This window comes from Pristis pectinata, chromosome 6 (assembly GCF_009764475.1).
Source record: "Pristis pectinata isolate sPriPec2 chromosome 6, sPriPec2.1.pri, whole genome shotgun sequence".
In the NCBI taxonomy this organism is placed as follows: Eukaryota; Metazoa; Chordata; class Chondrichthyes; order Rhinopristiformes; family Pristidae; genus Pristis; species Pristis pectinata.
This window is the reverse complement of record NC_067410.1, coordinates 85287883-85304543: the sequence shown is the minus strand read 5'-3', so window position 1 is coordinate 85304543 and position 16661 is coordinate 85287883. Positions and strand designations below refer to the sequence as shown.

The window sequence follows — 16661 nt, the reverse complement described above, 5'->3', positions numbered from 1 at the left end:
TCATCCTGACTTGGAAACATATTGCTGTTCATTCATCACTGCGGGGTCCAAATCCTGGAACTCCCTCCCCAACAGCATTGTGAGAGCACCTTTATGAGAAAGACTGCAGCAGTTCAAGATGGTGGTTCATCATTGCCTTTACAAGTGCATTTAGGCAATGGCAATAAATTCTGGCCTTCCTGGTAATGCCCATAAACCAAAAAATGAATAAACTAAAAGGTTACCATTCACTTCCCTGGCTCCTCATAGCAACGTGTAAAAGATCAGCTATAATCTTATTGATTGGCACAGCACAGGAAGAATTGAATTACTACTCTTGCTCCTGTTTCTTTGAACCTGTGCTAGGCATGGTAGTGTAGCGGTTAGCGTAACGCTTTACAGCGCCAGTGACCTGGGTTGAATTCCCGCTTCTGTCTGTAAGGAGTTTGTACATTCTCCCCGTGTCTGCGTGGGTTTCCTCCGGGTTCTCCGGTTTCCTCCCACATTCCAAAGACATATGGGTTAAGAAGTTGTGGGCATGCTATATTGGCACTGGAAGTGTGGCGGCACTTGTGGGCTGCCCCCAGAACACTCTACGCAAAAGATACATTTCACTGTGTGTTTTGATGTACATGTGACTAATAAAGATACTTTATCTTATCTTATCTTATCTGTGTTCTAATCACATCACCATTCACACAAACCTCATTTCCACTTTTACTGGATAGATTTGTGTTTGGTGCAACCTGCAGCTTTCACTGAATTGTCAGTGCATTGCTCTAACTTGTTGCTCTTCTCATAACTTACAGGGACACTCTGCTGACAGTGGCAGACGTGTGGGCAGCAACAGAAGTATCTGTATACTTCAGCATGTACCTGAGTAGTGTCCTGTTCAGCAGGTGCCTGAGCAGGACACTACTCAGGTACCCGCTGAAGTATACAGATATGCTACAACTACCAGGGTGTGTTCTTACAGCATTTATCCCCTATAATTTTCATTCAATGGGCACCTCAGTGACACAACTGGCAGCCATCCGCTGCTGAAGGCTTCATTATGGCTGGGGCCGACCATGCAGAAAAGGTGAGTAACCTCAGGCTAGGAAGTACTGACACACTTATGTGCAAAGAAGCTTCTCTGACGAAGTCTTCAGAGATATCACATCCCACTTGGACTTCTAATGAAAAATGGTTTTGTAAGCCTTGGTTTTCTGGGGTTGAGATATGTGAAGTGCTCTTGGAAGTTCACCAGCTAAGCTTTCATTCCTGGACTACTCTCTCTGTGGAAATCCAGGTTGACTCTCTACTTCCTACCAAAGGATCTTTCCAAGTGCCACATCTCCCAATGTACTGTTCCCAGGCATTGTATGTAAAAATAAATTATTTTGTATATTTTCAGTGACCACCAGGTGACATCTCAAGCACTAGCAGTTGCCAACTTTGTTGCCTTTCTATGAGCACAGACAGCCCCTGATTGCACTCATCTCCCAGCAGGGGCTCTGGACTTTTCCTCAACAGCAAGTTTCAATATTCAAATTGTTCTGGGTCTTCAGAAGAACATCCTGATCGTCAATGCTGTGTTTCCAGACAGCACCACTAATGATGCCTTATCTCCTGGGGAAAAAGGTTACCATTAACTTCCCTGGCTCCTCACATCAACGTGAAAACCAGAGGTCACCTCTTATGTACACAGCACTCATGCTTTGCTTCAGTCTCTGTCCTGGGATGGAGGAATGGTGTCATCACCAGTGACTGGACAGTTACCTCTGGTCTCCAATCAGCCATATTGCATGTTATTCTGACTATGCAGTGAAGAAATTGTGGATTACCTAAGAATAATTAAATCTTAGGAGCTTTGTGTGTACTTTGTCTTGAGATACAAAGCAAGGAGGTTGGTTTCATTCACAGATTCAGTAAATTAAACCATATTCAGTTGATGAAACTCATAACACAATCAAAGAGCACTGATGTAACCCCATTCATGGCATCAACAATAGTTTGCTTTGGGAGGAATTTAGCTAATTGAAAAAACTTGTTTGTCATTGATCTCGGTCTCTTTCTCCCTATGTTCCTCCCAACCCTTTCTCTCCCATGGCATTTGCAGGCACGCTGATTGACTAATATGCTGAAGTTCACTGGAATTCACTAAGAAATCTCAAGATGTGGAAACAGTTAGTTCTGTTTTCACCTTTAGACACCCTGACCAAGATGTTCCCTGGCAAAAAGGGGCTGCAGGTGAAGTTCCAATTTGCACATTTTACTTCATAAGTGTAGCCTTCTCAGAGATGTATCAGAACAAAATACAAATAAAACTTTAGTCTGTGAGGATGTGCTCCCAAATATTATGCTCACTGGAGAGACAAGGGAATGCAGATGCTGGAATATGGAACAACACACAGACCCCCAGAGGAACTCAAAGGGTCAGACAGCATCTGTGGAGGGAAATGGACCAGATGAAGGGTCTCGACCTGAAACGTCGACTGTCCATTTTCCTCCATGGATGCTGCCTGATCCACCGAGATCCTCCGGAGCTTTGTGTGTTACTTCCATTTTTCTTCCAAGTTGTTATTCTCCTCAAAGCACAGGAGCAATGGAATTTTTTTTGATATTACACGGTGGAATAATCAATTGTTCAGTAAAAGCAGAAAGTGTGAAAGCAACGAGGAGAAACAAAGGAGTGTGAGAAACAGGACGAGAACAGCAGAGCACAGGAACAGGCCCTTTGGTCCACAATGTCTGCACTGAGCATCATGCTGAATTAAACTAATTCTCTTCTGTCTGTACATGATCCATATCCCTCCATTTCCTGCATAGTCATGTGTCTAACAACCTCTTAAGTGCCATGATTATATCAAGGTGAGTTTCTAAGGGAGTGCGTGAAGCAGAGCCCCAGTTAGTTTAAAGGGAGTGCAGGAACAGGGGTCCCAGTGTGCAAAGTGTGCGCCAGAACCCTAACCTGGTGTGTTAAAGGGACCAGGGGAATCAGAAACTAGCAAGCCAGATGATGAACTAATGGGATTTTTGAAGAGTCAGACTGTGAATTACTGCAGTATGTAAGTATATTTAGCTATCCCACAACCTCTTCAAGTTTAAAAGTGACCTTTCTGTTAGCAGTGCAGTCTCTTACTTTCTCTGGCTTACCAGTCAATGGCAAATTCATTGATCTGCTGACAGTCTCATAAGAAGGGTGTGCCTTCCGCTGTTTCACAACATAGGGAAATGCATCTTGATGTGCTCTAAGTGCCAGTACTGGTTCCACAGCTTGTCTTAATTACACTTTGGTGTACAGGGCACAATTTCTGAATTTGTCATTTACACAAAGCTTGGAAGGATAGTGGGTTGTGAAGAGGACAATGATGGACTTCAGAAGGGAAAAGTCAAACTAGTGGTTTGAGTGGACTTGTGGCAGATGATATTTAACGCAGAAAGTACAGAGTCATATATTTTGGTAGAGGGAAGAGCAAAGGCAATATAAATAGAAGGACACAATTCTTACAACTGTCATGGGAACGGAGATCATATAGGTAATTCATTGTAACCCTGATTAGAGAGACAGGCTGTGAAACAGGTTGAGGAAGCTTTAGAAATAGAGGCATTTTCCCTGAACTTCCACCTCTCCAGGTTTCCAGGCTGACTATTGCAAAGGCCTTTGAGGAGGTGCAGAGAAGACTGAAAAGCAAAAAAAAAGGAAATCAGAAATAAAACAGAAAATGCTTGAACCAACTTTCATCAACCTGAAACATTAACTTTGTTTTTCTCTCCCAATGCTACCACTGGGAATTTCTACCTTTTACTGCTTTCAGTGCTGAGGAGATTTACTGGAAGAGTACCAGACTGAGTCTTGTGCTCACCACTCATCAGTCTGATTTCAGAGCTGGAGGCTGACACAATGGTCGAAGCATGTCTATCACTCTGTGCTCCTTTGTTCAAACTCGGTCAAACACTTAGTTACAGCCATTCCACTGCTGCTCTGTGACCTCTCTTGGACATTGTTCACCAGCTTCATCTGAAAGTTGCACAAAGAGCAGGACGTGCATTTGTTGCATATGAGTACTGAGCTGCATTATTTGCACGAGTATGTACAAACTCTGCCCACATCATCTCACTGAACTTCTTGTTTAAGTGGCGCTTGGGGTGGTCAAATTCCCAGTGATCACTGTGACCATTTTCTTCCAGACTTTGCAGCTTCTGTTGCAAGGAATTATTTTTATAAATTCCCTGCTGAAACTCCGATTAAAGACATAATAGCATACAAATACAGGAATACAAATGAAAAATAGTAGTCACAAAACTGATAACACTTTCCTGAGTTGCAACATGAGCAAGCAGAAGAAGAGCAAGCAAGTGGAAATAATTCACATAGTAATGAATTTCAACATCAAGTTTTGGATGCTGTGCCTTTAAGGCTGATGTTATCAGTGTGCCAGTGAAACCAGTGTATCGCAGGATTCACCAAAGCAATGGACTGCTGAACTCCATCGGAGGTTAAGCAAGGTCTGTGAGGGTTCTTCCAATGGTGTATGAAGCAGACATAACTGCAGGAAAAAAAGCCAGCAGGTGAAGAGTTGGGAGATCTGGCCCAATGGATTTATGCCAAAAGATAAATATTTCTCACTTTGGTAGCCCACCATGCATCTGAACACTCTTCTTCTTAAAGGAAACTGATGGCATCGATATGTGACCACTTCACCAATAGTGAGTTGAATACTTCCTTGGGACACGCAGACTGGAGTCTGCCCAACTTTCTGTAAAGAACGATCTGCCAGATAAATCAACCGCTGGTAAAACTGCTCACTAAGGTACAACTTTTGCACACAACTAGTGATGATAGTGGGAAGCTAACTTTGGATCTGGGTCAGGAGAAAGATCTGCCATCTGCTGCTGGACATCTGGTCCTACCTCATAAACAGGATTGACAACTCTATGAGTTTTTATCAGCCTCCATCTCTTTGCAGTTATGTTGTAATGTTAACCGATAGAAATCATTCATTGAGGGCAACTCTTCTTGTAATCATCTGATGGAACGCTATCCCCATTTCAACAAATATTATGCAAAGACTAAGGTGTTGAGATGCAACTCCACTTTGCTGAGGAATCATGATTATGTACTGAATTTCAATTCCATTTGGTACATTTACTTCTTACTGCTCTTAATATGGGTTTCTGAAACGTCATCTGTTTATTTCCCTCCAGAGATGCTGCCTGACTTGCTGAGTTCCTCCAGCACTTTTTGTGTATTGCTCCAGATTCCAGCATCTGCAGAATTTCTTGTGTCATGAGTTTCTGAAAGGTTGCTTAGTCAGTGAGCCTTTCTAAAGGCTTTTATTTTTCTATCATTCTGCCACTTTGCTTTAACTTTTCCCATTTCCTTCAGCCACAATTGTACACAATGTGCCAACTCTTGTTCTCTATTCATACGTCCAAATTTGTACTCGAAGCAATAATAATGAGTAACCTCTGAAAACTGAATATAAGCGCTTCCATTTAAGACTATCACAAACTGTTCTTAGGTAATTTATTCTTAGAAGCTAGACTTCCTAATTGCAGTGATGTTGTGATAATATGATATTCTTTTCTTGTCAGTGACCTGGATCTGATGGTTTATGTTTTCTGATATTTTATTAACAAAGATAACCCATTGATGGCTTTCTGCCAAGTGTAAAAATAAAGCTGGTCAAAACATCTACTTTGGAATGCCCAAACACATTTTGCTCAGACTCTGTGCAATCCACCAAAGAGCCCGTCGATGTTGCATAGAACAACTCCAGATGTTGGTGAGATAACGATGTGCTACAGCACCATCCCAGAGAAGCAGCTCAGATAGAAGTTGGTTGGACTCCACGTAAAGCTCACACATTGGATTGGCTCCATTCTTGTTGCATTGAATTTGTTCATTATGGAGAATTAAGCAGCCAAATTTAGTAACAAAACGCTGTATAAACAGCATGCAATTGGTTAACAAAAAAACCCACTTTGAAATGAAAACAAGAATTTGTCTTTCAAAATTCAAGCAGTTTTCCATAGAGGTAATAAAAGATGAATAAATACAAGGCTGAAAGCATGTTAAGTGGGTGCAGTGCACCAACAATAGCTCTGAGTAATTAAGTTTGCGGAATACTTTGAATAACCTGCCCAAGATTTATGAGCAGAAACTAGACACAGCTTTTAAGTCTGCAAAGGAAATTTCCTTCTATGACTGTGACATGGTAAAACTAACCATTTATAGAGAACCGAAGGCGCACACAAGCATTCAGTGGACATTACTATAATTCATCAAGGGATGATATTAACAAAATAGTATTAAAGCCTACTATTGAAACCGGCAACATCCAATACATACTTCACAATTTGTGACACCTTTACAATAAATAACCATCCAGCTGTCAGTATTTTATCTTCTCGCTCATATGGATGCTGATACTTCTGTCAAGACTTGCTGTTCATCTGATGTAAGAATTTCTTTACCCTGCCATGCAAGCCATCAAGAAGGAACTGAGCAGAGGGAAGCTACTGTAAATATAGCAACAGAGAAACCAGAAGTTACATTATCTCTTTGTGATCTACATGGACTGAAGACAGTGGTTGCTCAACTTTCTCTTGAAACTTTTTTATACACCTCATGCAATGCCACTGATGATTCGCGACTTTCAGTTGGTGGCAATTATAAGGGAGTAAAGCATTGGAATATTTTAACTGTGATTTTGTTACTGCGGCTGCAGTAAAAATAAGATTCCAACTTTATTTCACTTTACCTATGGTTTTGAAAAGCTGCAAATCTGAAAGGGGTACGTTATAAAATACCAGGCAGAGGAAGCAACAAAAATGTAAAACAAGTGGCTCCTAAACTGTGTCGAGTGGACTGGGACGTGGTGGATATTGCTTCACATGAAATATGCACCTAGTTTATTAGGTCCAAAAGTCAACACTACTGTGCAATCTCTTATGGGGGTAAAGGGAGAGGGGAATCAGTTAATGACAGCTGTTGATTGAGAACTTAGCAAACTTTTTTTTAATTAATTGACAGAATATGGAATGCCAGCATTTATGGTACATCTGTAATTTCCCCTGACTAAGAAGGCAGTTATGAGTAAACCACTTCAGTAGGTCTGGGTAAGTATGACGGATTTCCTTCCCTGAAGGGCATGAGTGAACTAGATGGATTCTCATGGCAATCAAATGGTTTCATAATTACTGTTCCTCAAAGAAATTTATCTTAAAGGTCCAGATTGATTTAATTCCTTTAATGTAAAATCTCCAGTTGCCATGGTAGGATTCAGGTTTCTGGATCTATGTGGCAAAACTCTAGCTGCTAATCCACCAACATAGCCACTATACCACCCCAATGCATTGTGCAATGGCCATTTTAGTGCTCATGTCCAATCCAATTAACACTGGGGAGCAGCCAGTGATACCAACACAGTTCATGGCAGCTTTTTGAGTAGGGAAGCAGGGAAGCAGGAAATCAGATGTCATAGATATAATTTAAAGTCACTGCGCCACACGAAGGAATGGTACAGGTTAGCTTTAGTGCATTGCTCTGAAGGTGCTGATAGGGCATGGAGATCCTTTTTTCAAGAAGAGGCAAAAACCTTTCCAGTCAAACTTCCAGGCACCAGCACCATAAGAGAAGGTGGAGGAAACAAATATGATAGCAATGTTTAAGAGGCATTTAGACAGGGACATGAACAGGCAGAGGTCTGAGGGACATAGACCATGTGCAGGCAGATGTACAGTTTAAATTGGCATCATAGTCAGCACAGACAATGTGGGCTGAAGAGCCTGTTCCTGTGCTGTATGTTCTAAGGTCAATGGAAGATTTGTTGCTGGCTGGCTGCAAAACAGAGTGTAGTTCAATGATCTCACAAGGACTCCTAAGGTTGGAATCCTAAAATTCCAAATGTGTATCTCTTATTATTCTGTGCATAACCCTTCATTGCTTGTAGTCCTGCTGCAGGTTGTCTCAACTGCCCACTGTGAATGATCAGCTTCCCTGCAGGAATCACTGGGGAACCACCTTACAAAACCATTAGGAGAGCTAACTTAGCAAAGAAACCAGGCTCAAGGGGTTGCACAGGACTTACTTTAGGATGGCACGGTAGCATAGCAGTTAGCGTAATGCTATTATGGTGCCAGCGACCTGGGTTCAATTCCGACCGCTGCCTGTAAGAAGTTTGTACGTTCTCCCATGTCTGCGTGGGTATCCTCCGGGTGCTCCGGTTTCCTCCCACATTCCAAAGATGTGGGTGTTTCAATGTACATGTGACTAATAAATAAATATCTTATCTTAGTTCCATCTGCAATGCAAGTCAAAAGAAGGATGATGAAGTGTTTTGGAGAGCAAATCTTTTGTTTGAATTGATATTCAGCTTAACATTCCTCACAAAATAAGTGCTGCATGCAAATGATATACCACATGCCTAATGATGAAAGGTTATTTTTTTACCCCACCTATTGACAAACAGCACACTCACATTAATAGACCTTCAATAAAAGCATGACTATCAAATATGGTTCCATTCTACAGTCTCTCTATTGGCCATAGCTTCTATGTTTCTCTCTTCCTCCTCTCAATGTGGTTTTATTTGCTTTTTTCTAGCAGGTTCCACCAATATTATCATTGTGAAACATGCAAAGCACCTTCACTGGCCTTAAAATCCTTTCTGGAAATATTTTGCTCGGGCTCTCCTGCAACCCTAAAGCAAATTAGGCGATTGAGACATTGTTTCAAGACCATAAAAATCTACTAAGACCCTTAATAGTCATATATGTCTTTGTTTGAAGGACACAAAGTTACCAGTTTCTGAGGCTAGTTTCCAATCAATTCTCTCCTTGAGAAAGTTGAGGCATAAATATCTTTTCAAAGATTGCCAGGAAAGCATCAGCTTGATTTTGCAGTGTTTTCCCACAGCATACACGCAGTTATAAATTGGATGATCTTTCTTTGTGTTAATGTTCAAATAACAATTCATGCACAGTTCATTGCAACTTGAACTGAGTCATAAAGAGGAGCAGAACAGAAACAGGCCCTTCGGCCCAGCAAGTCTGCATTGACCGTCAAGCACCCATTTTGACACTAATCCTACCCTAACCGATTTTATTTTCTCCATATTCCCATTAATTCTCCTCACATTCTACCAATCATCTACACACTAGGGGAAATTTACAGTGGCCAAATAACCTACCAACCTACAAGTTTTGAGGATATGGGAGAAAATCAGAGCACCTGGAGGAAACTAACCTGGTCACAGGGAGAGCTTGCAAACTCTACACAGACAGCACTGGAGGTCAGGAATCGAACACAAGTTACTGGAGCTGGGAGGCAGCAGCTCTACTAGTTGCACCACTGTGCTGCCTACATTGCAGATGTCACCAAAACCATGAACATGAATACTGTATTTGGGTGAAAGAAGTTTCAAAGAGAGCACCTGCAACCTTCCTAATGCAAAGTCTGACAGTAAACCAGTTGTTACCCAGCATCCTACGTGGGTATCCAGAAAGATGCAGACACATGAGCAGAATGCAATGGTTGTCCAGCTACAATGACAATGCCTCTGAATCAAAGGAACTATAGGATATGATGTACATAATCTAGAGATTAGGTTGGAGGTGTTCTCCTTTAGATATGATGTTGGACCAAAACTCTTATGTCCAGCCCTCAATAGTGTTCTACCATATCATGTAACACCAAGGCTTCTATGTCCTATACCTCCTTGTCAGTGGAAATGCTGAATGTTAACTAACCATTTAATGAGCCATTTAAAATTCAACTCTGTATAAAGGATTTAATAAAGATCAATACCAAAGTGAAAAAGAAACCAGTTTCTATAAAAGTGCCCTGAGCAATGAAGCTGAAATATGTACCATGGTATTAAACCATAAAAATTTATGGACTACAGCTGCCTCTAAATTTCCATGAGCATAAGAATATTAACTGTCTTCACCTCACTCAATATGTTTACAGGGTCAGAACTTTAAATTCAACATCGAACATTCCAGAGTATTAAATTCAGTTTCCTGTCAGCAAGAATGAAAAGAAACAAATGAAATGCATTTTCTCATTAAGGTACAGACCAGAACTTGCCTTTATACTTAACTATTTTGGGTAACTTCAGGCAAAACTTGACTGCAAACACCTATTCCAATTGAAAGCAGCCTGAATGCTTTAGCTGAATTGGAGGGTGATGTGTGAACTGAGTAGACCTTTGCGCCACCTCTCAGTAAAAATCACCTTTTGGAAAATTAGTCAAATGCACTGAGTTGTTTAAAAACTGAAGTAATAAGTTAGTGCCCTGAGACACTCATATTGAAAAAAAAATAGGTCAAAGGAATAAAATCTCTTCACACTGAACACAGTAACTGACTTCTTGATGGAAGGAGAAAGTTAAAGCAATACAGATTGAAATCAAAATGTCAAAATTCCTGGCATAAGCATAATAGCTTCCAATTATGCAAGCTTAATCCAAACTGTTTTCACGGAGTGAAAGGAAATCATTAATAGAGAATGGCATGGAATCCATTGCACAAAATAATTAACAGAGGACCCTGCAAGTAGCAGTAGGAAGGCAGTTTGGAGGTCATACATTTAAGTTCAAGAGTTGGGAATGCTTGAATTCATCAACGTCACTTGAGGTTAGTTTTGCCAATTAAAGTCTTAAGCTATGAGGACTCCTAGTTCAATTGGAGCATTCCATTTCTTCAGCCGGGGGAGGGGGGGAGGTGGTGTGATTGTACTTTGTTCAATGACCCACTGTCGTAACACCTCTAGTTGACCAGTCATTGATCAGGCAATGGTTTAAAAAGTAGAGAATCTACAAAATGGTCTTAGCTGCTCTACAAATCACAGGAAGGCCAAGAAAAATAAGATCTCCGAAGCCAAAGGATACTGCATATGCTGGAATCTAGAAGAAAAACAGAATGCTGGAAGAACTCAGCAGGGAGGGCAAATTGGAAGAACAACATCTGATATTCTGCTTGGGTAGTTTATAACACAGTGGTGTGAATGTTGGGTTTTCCAATTTCGGGTAACCCCCACACACTCATCTGTGCACCTAGTTATTTTCTTCCTTTGTACATTGCTATTTCCTCTTTGCCACTGGATTCTATTTGCTCATCATACCCTCCCCATATCACCCACCAGCCTCTGTTCCACCCCCTCTCTCCCCCCACTTGGTCCCTTCTACCCATCATCCCCTCCCTATTTGGTTCCAATACCCAATGGCAACTATCCCACCTCCTCCCCCACTTTGTTTCATCTGTGCATCAATTCCTTCCCATTTAGTTCCACCTATCACCTATCAGTTTCAATCCCACACACCACCACCGCACCCCCCCCCCCCCCCCCCCCACCACCACCACGTACTCCAATATACTGATAATCTTTCCTGGTTCCCTTTCTGTCCTGATGCAGGTTCTCTATTCCAAAAAGTTGATTTACATCTTTTGCCTTCACAGATGCTGCTTGATCTGTTGACTTCATCCAGCATTCTGTCTTTGTTGTAGAAGAACTCTGTGGTTGATAATGCCTCATTAAATTGGAGACTTAGGCATGCTACAAATAGGGCTTACCAATTTCAGGACAAGTCAGGCACACTGAAGATATGTTATCAGGTCTTCAGTCTTAGATATGTATTTACTGCTATTCTGTTTCTTATCATAAGGTTAGGACATTTTGAAAGATGTCTGCCTTTCAGAGATAGCCTCAGTTCAGCACATTTGTCAATCAGCTGTCACTATTAAACTAGCAAGTGTGGGTACCTAGTTGTCCTGCAACCAGTAGAAGAATATGAAATTTAAATTTTGGTAAGAAACTTTATTTTTCATTAGGAAAGAACTTTGCTTGTCATTTTACAGTATTACATTACTGCTCTAGGCCAGCGTGGTATGTTCTAATATAGGTATTTAAAATGATCTGCATTGCCAAGAAACACTCTTCAAAAACAAACACTACTCTCAATTGAGGGTGTTTCCAACAAATTGCTGTAAATAATCACCATCATAAAACATTATATTATTGATTGCCAACTATGAGTACTGGCAATGACACTGAATTTGATGCATAAAACAAAAGAAGCAAGCACAAAGTAATACCATAAACTTCTTAAATAATTTAATTGCAAAAGTGTTTTTTAAAAATATTTCTACAAATGCAAGAATGCATCATTTTTCACCATTAAATACATCTCAATATTTTAAAAAGTTTGCAAAATACTATACAGGTATGTTTCCAAAGTGACTGGAAGACAGCCATTAGATCTTTCTACAAAAGATTAGCCACTGTAAGGCTATTACAGAAGTACTAAGGGGAAAGATTACTCAAGAGGAAATGGTGGGCAATGGTTATTAAATCTTGAACCAAATTCACAGCAACAATAACTGAATGTTTTACCTTGATCACAGATGTCCCACAGACACTGTGAACTACTATGAATAACCTATCACAACATTTTTTTTACAACATAGTGTTATTTTATAGTACAAGTTGGGGTTAAGGGTCAAATTTTGTGATTTAGGATCGCAGAACATTCAAATTTTAACTGTTGCATTCTGCACATTTTTGCCTTGTCTATATACAATACAGGCATGTCCCATCTAGAGTGGCAAAATATACAGTCTGTATTTACTGTTTGAAGCCCACACATTAACAAAGGAAAATATCTGATAGTATGTACAAATGTACAGTCTCCTCTGCCACATTTTCTAAGTAAGAGAAGTTTTGCAGATGAACTAAGGATGATTTACTGCAACATTAGCTAAATTAAAAATGCTTATTGCCTTTCCATATTTTTGTTTCTCTATTACAGACTCTTCACTCAGTCGTTTACAAAGGTTTTATCTGTCTTTAGAAAAAATAAAGTTTCCTGTCTTTTGGCAATGACAACAAAATTTAACAGCACTTGATTAAACAGATGGCCATGAAGTTTTTCAGTCATGTACAGTCTCTCACTTTGCTTGACAGCTCTCACGGTTAAAGGTTCTAAATCATTTTGGCGGCTTAGGGTCTGCTTGCACAGTTCAAAAAGATCTGTTCCATTCTTCTCTCACAGGTGACGATTTCATAAATTCAGGTGGAAGTCAAGGAAATCCCAATAATAAAGTCCAGAAGAAAGACTCTGCCCTACATTACAGCAGTTCTGAATCAATCATGATCGCTTCATTGTTGAGGTTCTTGTTATCCATCTTTGCCCAGACATTTCTGACTGATCTTTGTCAGAGCTGTTTCTTGGCACAGTATATCCTTCACTTGCCACTGCACAGGTAGACCCAATACATCGAGTAATCTGTTTACTTAGAGTAACCATAAATTATAAGAACACCTGGGAAAACCAAGTGAAATCTTATATGCATAATAGCTGGGCATGTGTACTTTCATTTCCTCTTAAGGTATAATTATCTTGATGCCAGTATTCAATGTTCAAGTGCCACACAAGTTGTGAAGGAAGGTCATTTTGGACCAAAAGGTGCGAGCACACCTTGAAGGCATTCATAGTTAGCTATTCCAATCTGGCTTTATTGCAAATTGAGAATTAGGGATTAGCTCAGGATTTAGCTATAAGGTTGCCACGCTATATACAGCATTGTTCAATTTCTTTATTATTTTCTCACAGGTGGTACTTTGAAGGAAAGCAACGCACAAGCTGAATATCAAATCTGTGATCCAATATTCCATGTGGCATCTTTACACATCAATTTAAATAAGACATCTTCAATATGAAGACTTAATAGGTACTAGCTTCTGGGCAGAACCTGCCTCCCTTGGCAATGCACAATAGTCTTTGATAATGTCACAGGTTTGATGCAATAGGAGTAAAATTCCATGAAACAAACCAACTGCCCAAAAAAACATAACTATTTTCAGACTGCATTCCTTTTTGGAGCCCTTTCAGACATTTTTCAATTCATGCTACAATTATCCTTGAACTGAGGGTTGACTTGAAACAATAGTTTTAGGTGCTCCACACAGGAAAAACTGGAAACCAGGCACTGCACGCAATTATTCTATTTGACTTCAAACTTAATCAGTTCCAGAGTTCCTTGCTGTCAGACCTGCACTGGAAGTGTCTGGTTCATCTGTAACCTCATGTCCTGAATGCTGCCGAGAATCTTCTTCTGGTGCCCGGCCAATGTGACTCCTATCCTCAGCAAGTCCCTGCAACAGAATGTACATTAGTTACATTTTCTTTGGCAAGATACTTTGGCTCTGATCCAATAAAAGAAAACAAAGAATGTTTAATAATTCAATGCTGATGTCCTCAAAATGTTCTTTTTTGTCTCCAAAGCCATTCGTAAAGTACAGTTTTCAAAATTTATGAGGAATGTAAAAGCAACATTTCACAAATGTCCTTCATGCATGAAATTGCTGACTTTGGTTTACTAAACCATATTTGTTTTGTGCCACGTAGCTCCATTATCCAAAATTACTCTCATTGAACATAAACGGATGACTTTTGTATTATTTGTTTAATGAAAAGAATATGGCCAGGATTGCACTATGAAGCCTTTAAATACATTGGATCCAACTGATTTAACATGTCTAAAGAATACTGGAAGCTATGTTTAGTTTGGAAAAGGCACCTAGCTGATCTTCTCAATATTTCTCAATACCAATTGCCCATTTATAGACATTATGTGTTAAATTCCTGCTCTACAAGTTAATTTTGAGGTGCAGGGGTTGGAAAATACTGATCATTATTTAGTACTTTAAAACTCAAGTATGAAGCCAGAGGCTTCCACCTGGTATGCTTGGGACAGTCTACATTTTGGGATAAAGGCATATCCTGACTGAAATAGCTTCTCCAGTTGTACTGATTTTGCCTCAGCCAAAGTTCATAACGAATTCCATGAACTGGCTGATGAAAGTGAGGAGGGTTAATACTTACTCTGCTGTCATCTGAGCAACCAAGTCGAAAGAGGTGAACCCAGCATTAATAAAATTCTCCTTGTACCGACCCATTTTAATTGCATCTAGCCAGTCTCCCACTGTGGTGAATGTGGTGTAGTCAGGAACAGTACGATCCAAAAGAGGCTGGGAAGGGCTGTGGAGAAGATAAGACAAAATCAGTCCACATCTTAAGCCCTGCTTACATCAGTATCCAGAGTGAGTCTGGAACAAGTCACTTCAGGTACTGAGGATGATAAGGATCACAGAAGCCCCACTTAGACGACTTAAAGCAGTTCAGGTCTGATCCTTGATAGCTGACTGAGCATATCTGTACTGCTTTAAGATGTAATGCTGATGAAAGGGTGACAACAGCTACCACTGATGCTTCCTGTGTGCCTTCTACATTGCTATGTAACCATGCAGTAAATGTGCCAAAGCTTTTGTTGTCAGTGTCCTCACTCTGAATCAGTGATCACAATATATTTACATTAATCACTTCTTGACCAAAGAGGCTTTTTTTATTTATGTTGCTCATCTATGTCGACCATCATGCCTATCTATACTTTTCCCACTTGCCTGATTTAATTCCACATCCTTTCAGCCCTGTTCACGCAAGTACCTGACTGGATTCCTCTTACATGTTGTTACTGTTCCTGCCTCCACCACCTCCTCTGGCAGCTCATTTCAGATACCAGCTACTCTTTGCGTGAAAAAATCTACCCCTCAGATCCCCTTGAAACCTCCTTCTCCCTCTCACCTTGAACTTATGCCCTCTAGTTTTAGACACTCCTATCATGGGAAATAGACAATCGGTATCTACCCCATCTACACCTCTCATAATTTTATATATCTCTATTATGTCACCCCTAAACCTCCTTTGCTTGAGGGAAAACGGACCTCGTCTTGAGCCATAGAGTTATACAGCACAGAAACAGGGCCTTTGACCCATCTCATCCATGCCAAACAAGTTGCCGACCTGAGCTGCACCCATTTGCCTGCATTTGGATCACAGCCCTCTAAACCTTTCCCATCCATGTACCTGTCTAGATGCCTTTTAAACATTGTAATCCTATCTCTCCTGATAACTCAAGCCCTCCAATCCTTGTGAATATTTTCTACACCTCTCCAGCTTACTTATGTCCTTCCTATAGTGCGGTGACCGGAACTGCACACAATACTCCAGGTCCGGCTTAACCAGAATTGTGTACAACCATAACATGACATCCCAACTCCTCTACTCAATGCTTCGGCCAATGACGGCAGGCATACCATGCACCTTACACTACCCTGTCAAACTGTATTCGCATTTTCAGGGAATTATGTACTTGTACCCCAAGGTTTCTCTGTTCATCAGCACTCCCCAGGGCCTGTCACTCACTGTGTATGCCCTGCTCTGGTTTAACTTCCTAAAATGCATCACATCGCACTTGTCTGAGTTAAATTCCAACAGCCATTCCCTTGCCCACTTTCCACATTGATCTACATCCTGTTGTAACCTTAGGCAACCTTCTTCACTGTCCACTATATCATCAAGTTTAGTGTCATCTGAAGATTTACAAATCATGCCACCTACATTTTCATCCAAATCACTAATAAGTACGACAACCAACCTGTGGCACGCCACTGGTCACAGGCCTCAATCTGACAAACAACCCTCCACTACCACCCTCTGCCTCCTACCACCAAGCCAATTTTGTATCTAATTTTCTGACTCACCCTGTGTTCTAACCTTCCAGACCAATCTACCATGAGGGACCTTGTCTAAGCCCTTGCTAAAGTCCACGTAGACAAGATATGCTACATTGCC

General features: G+C 40.7%; 1 protein-coding gene across 4 annotated transcripts in view; it reads right to left on the bottom strand.

The window, feature by feature from the left end:
* Positions 1-11964: 11964 nt before the first annotated feature.
* The window catches only part of LOC127571191 (ephrin type-B receptor 3-like), an 84891-nt gene continuing 80194 nt past the window's right edge, over positions 11965-16661 (bottom strand). Inside the window, exons 15-16 of one of the 4 annotated variants that reach the window (XM_052017331.1) lie at positions 14853-15008; positions 11966-14122 (exon numbers count right to left, since the gene is read on the bottom strand). In XM_052017331.1, the coding sequence (XP_051873291.1) occupies positions 14014-14122; positions 14853-15008 (265 nt within the window). In that variant the 3' untranslated portion in view covers positions 11966-14013. Of the gene's footprint in view, positions 14123-14852; positions 15009-16661 lie in introns of all 4 variants that reach the window. The other 3 variants (XM_052017332.1, XM_052017333.1, XM_052017334.1) reach the window with 3 other exon arrangements.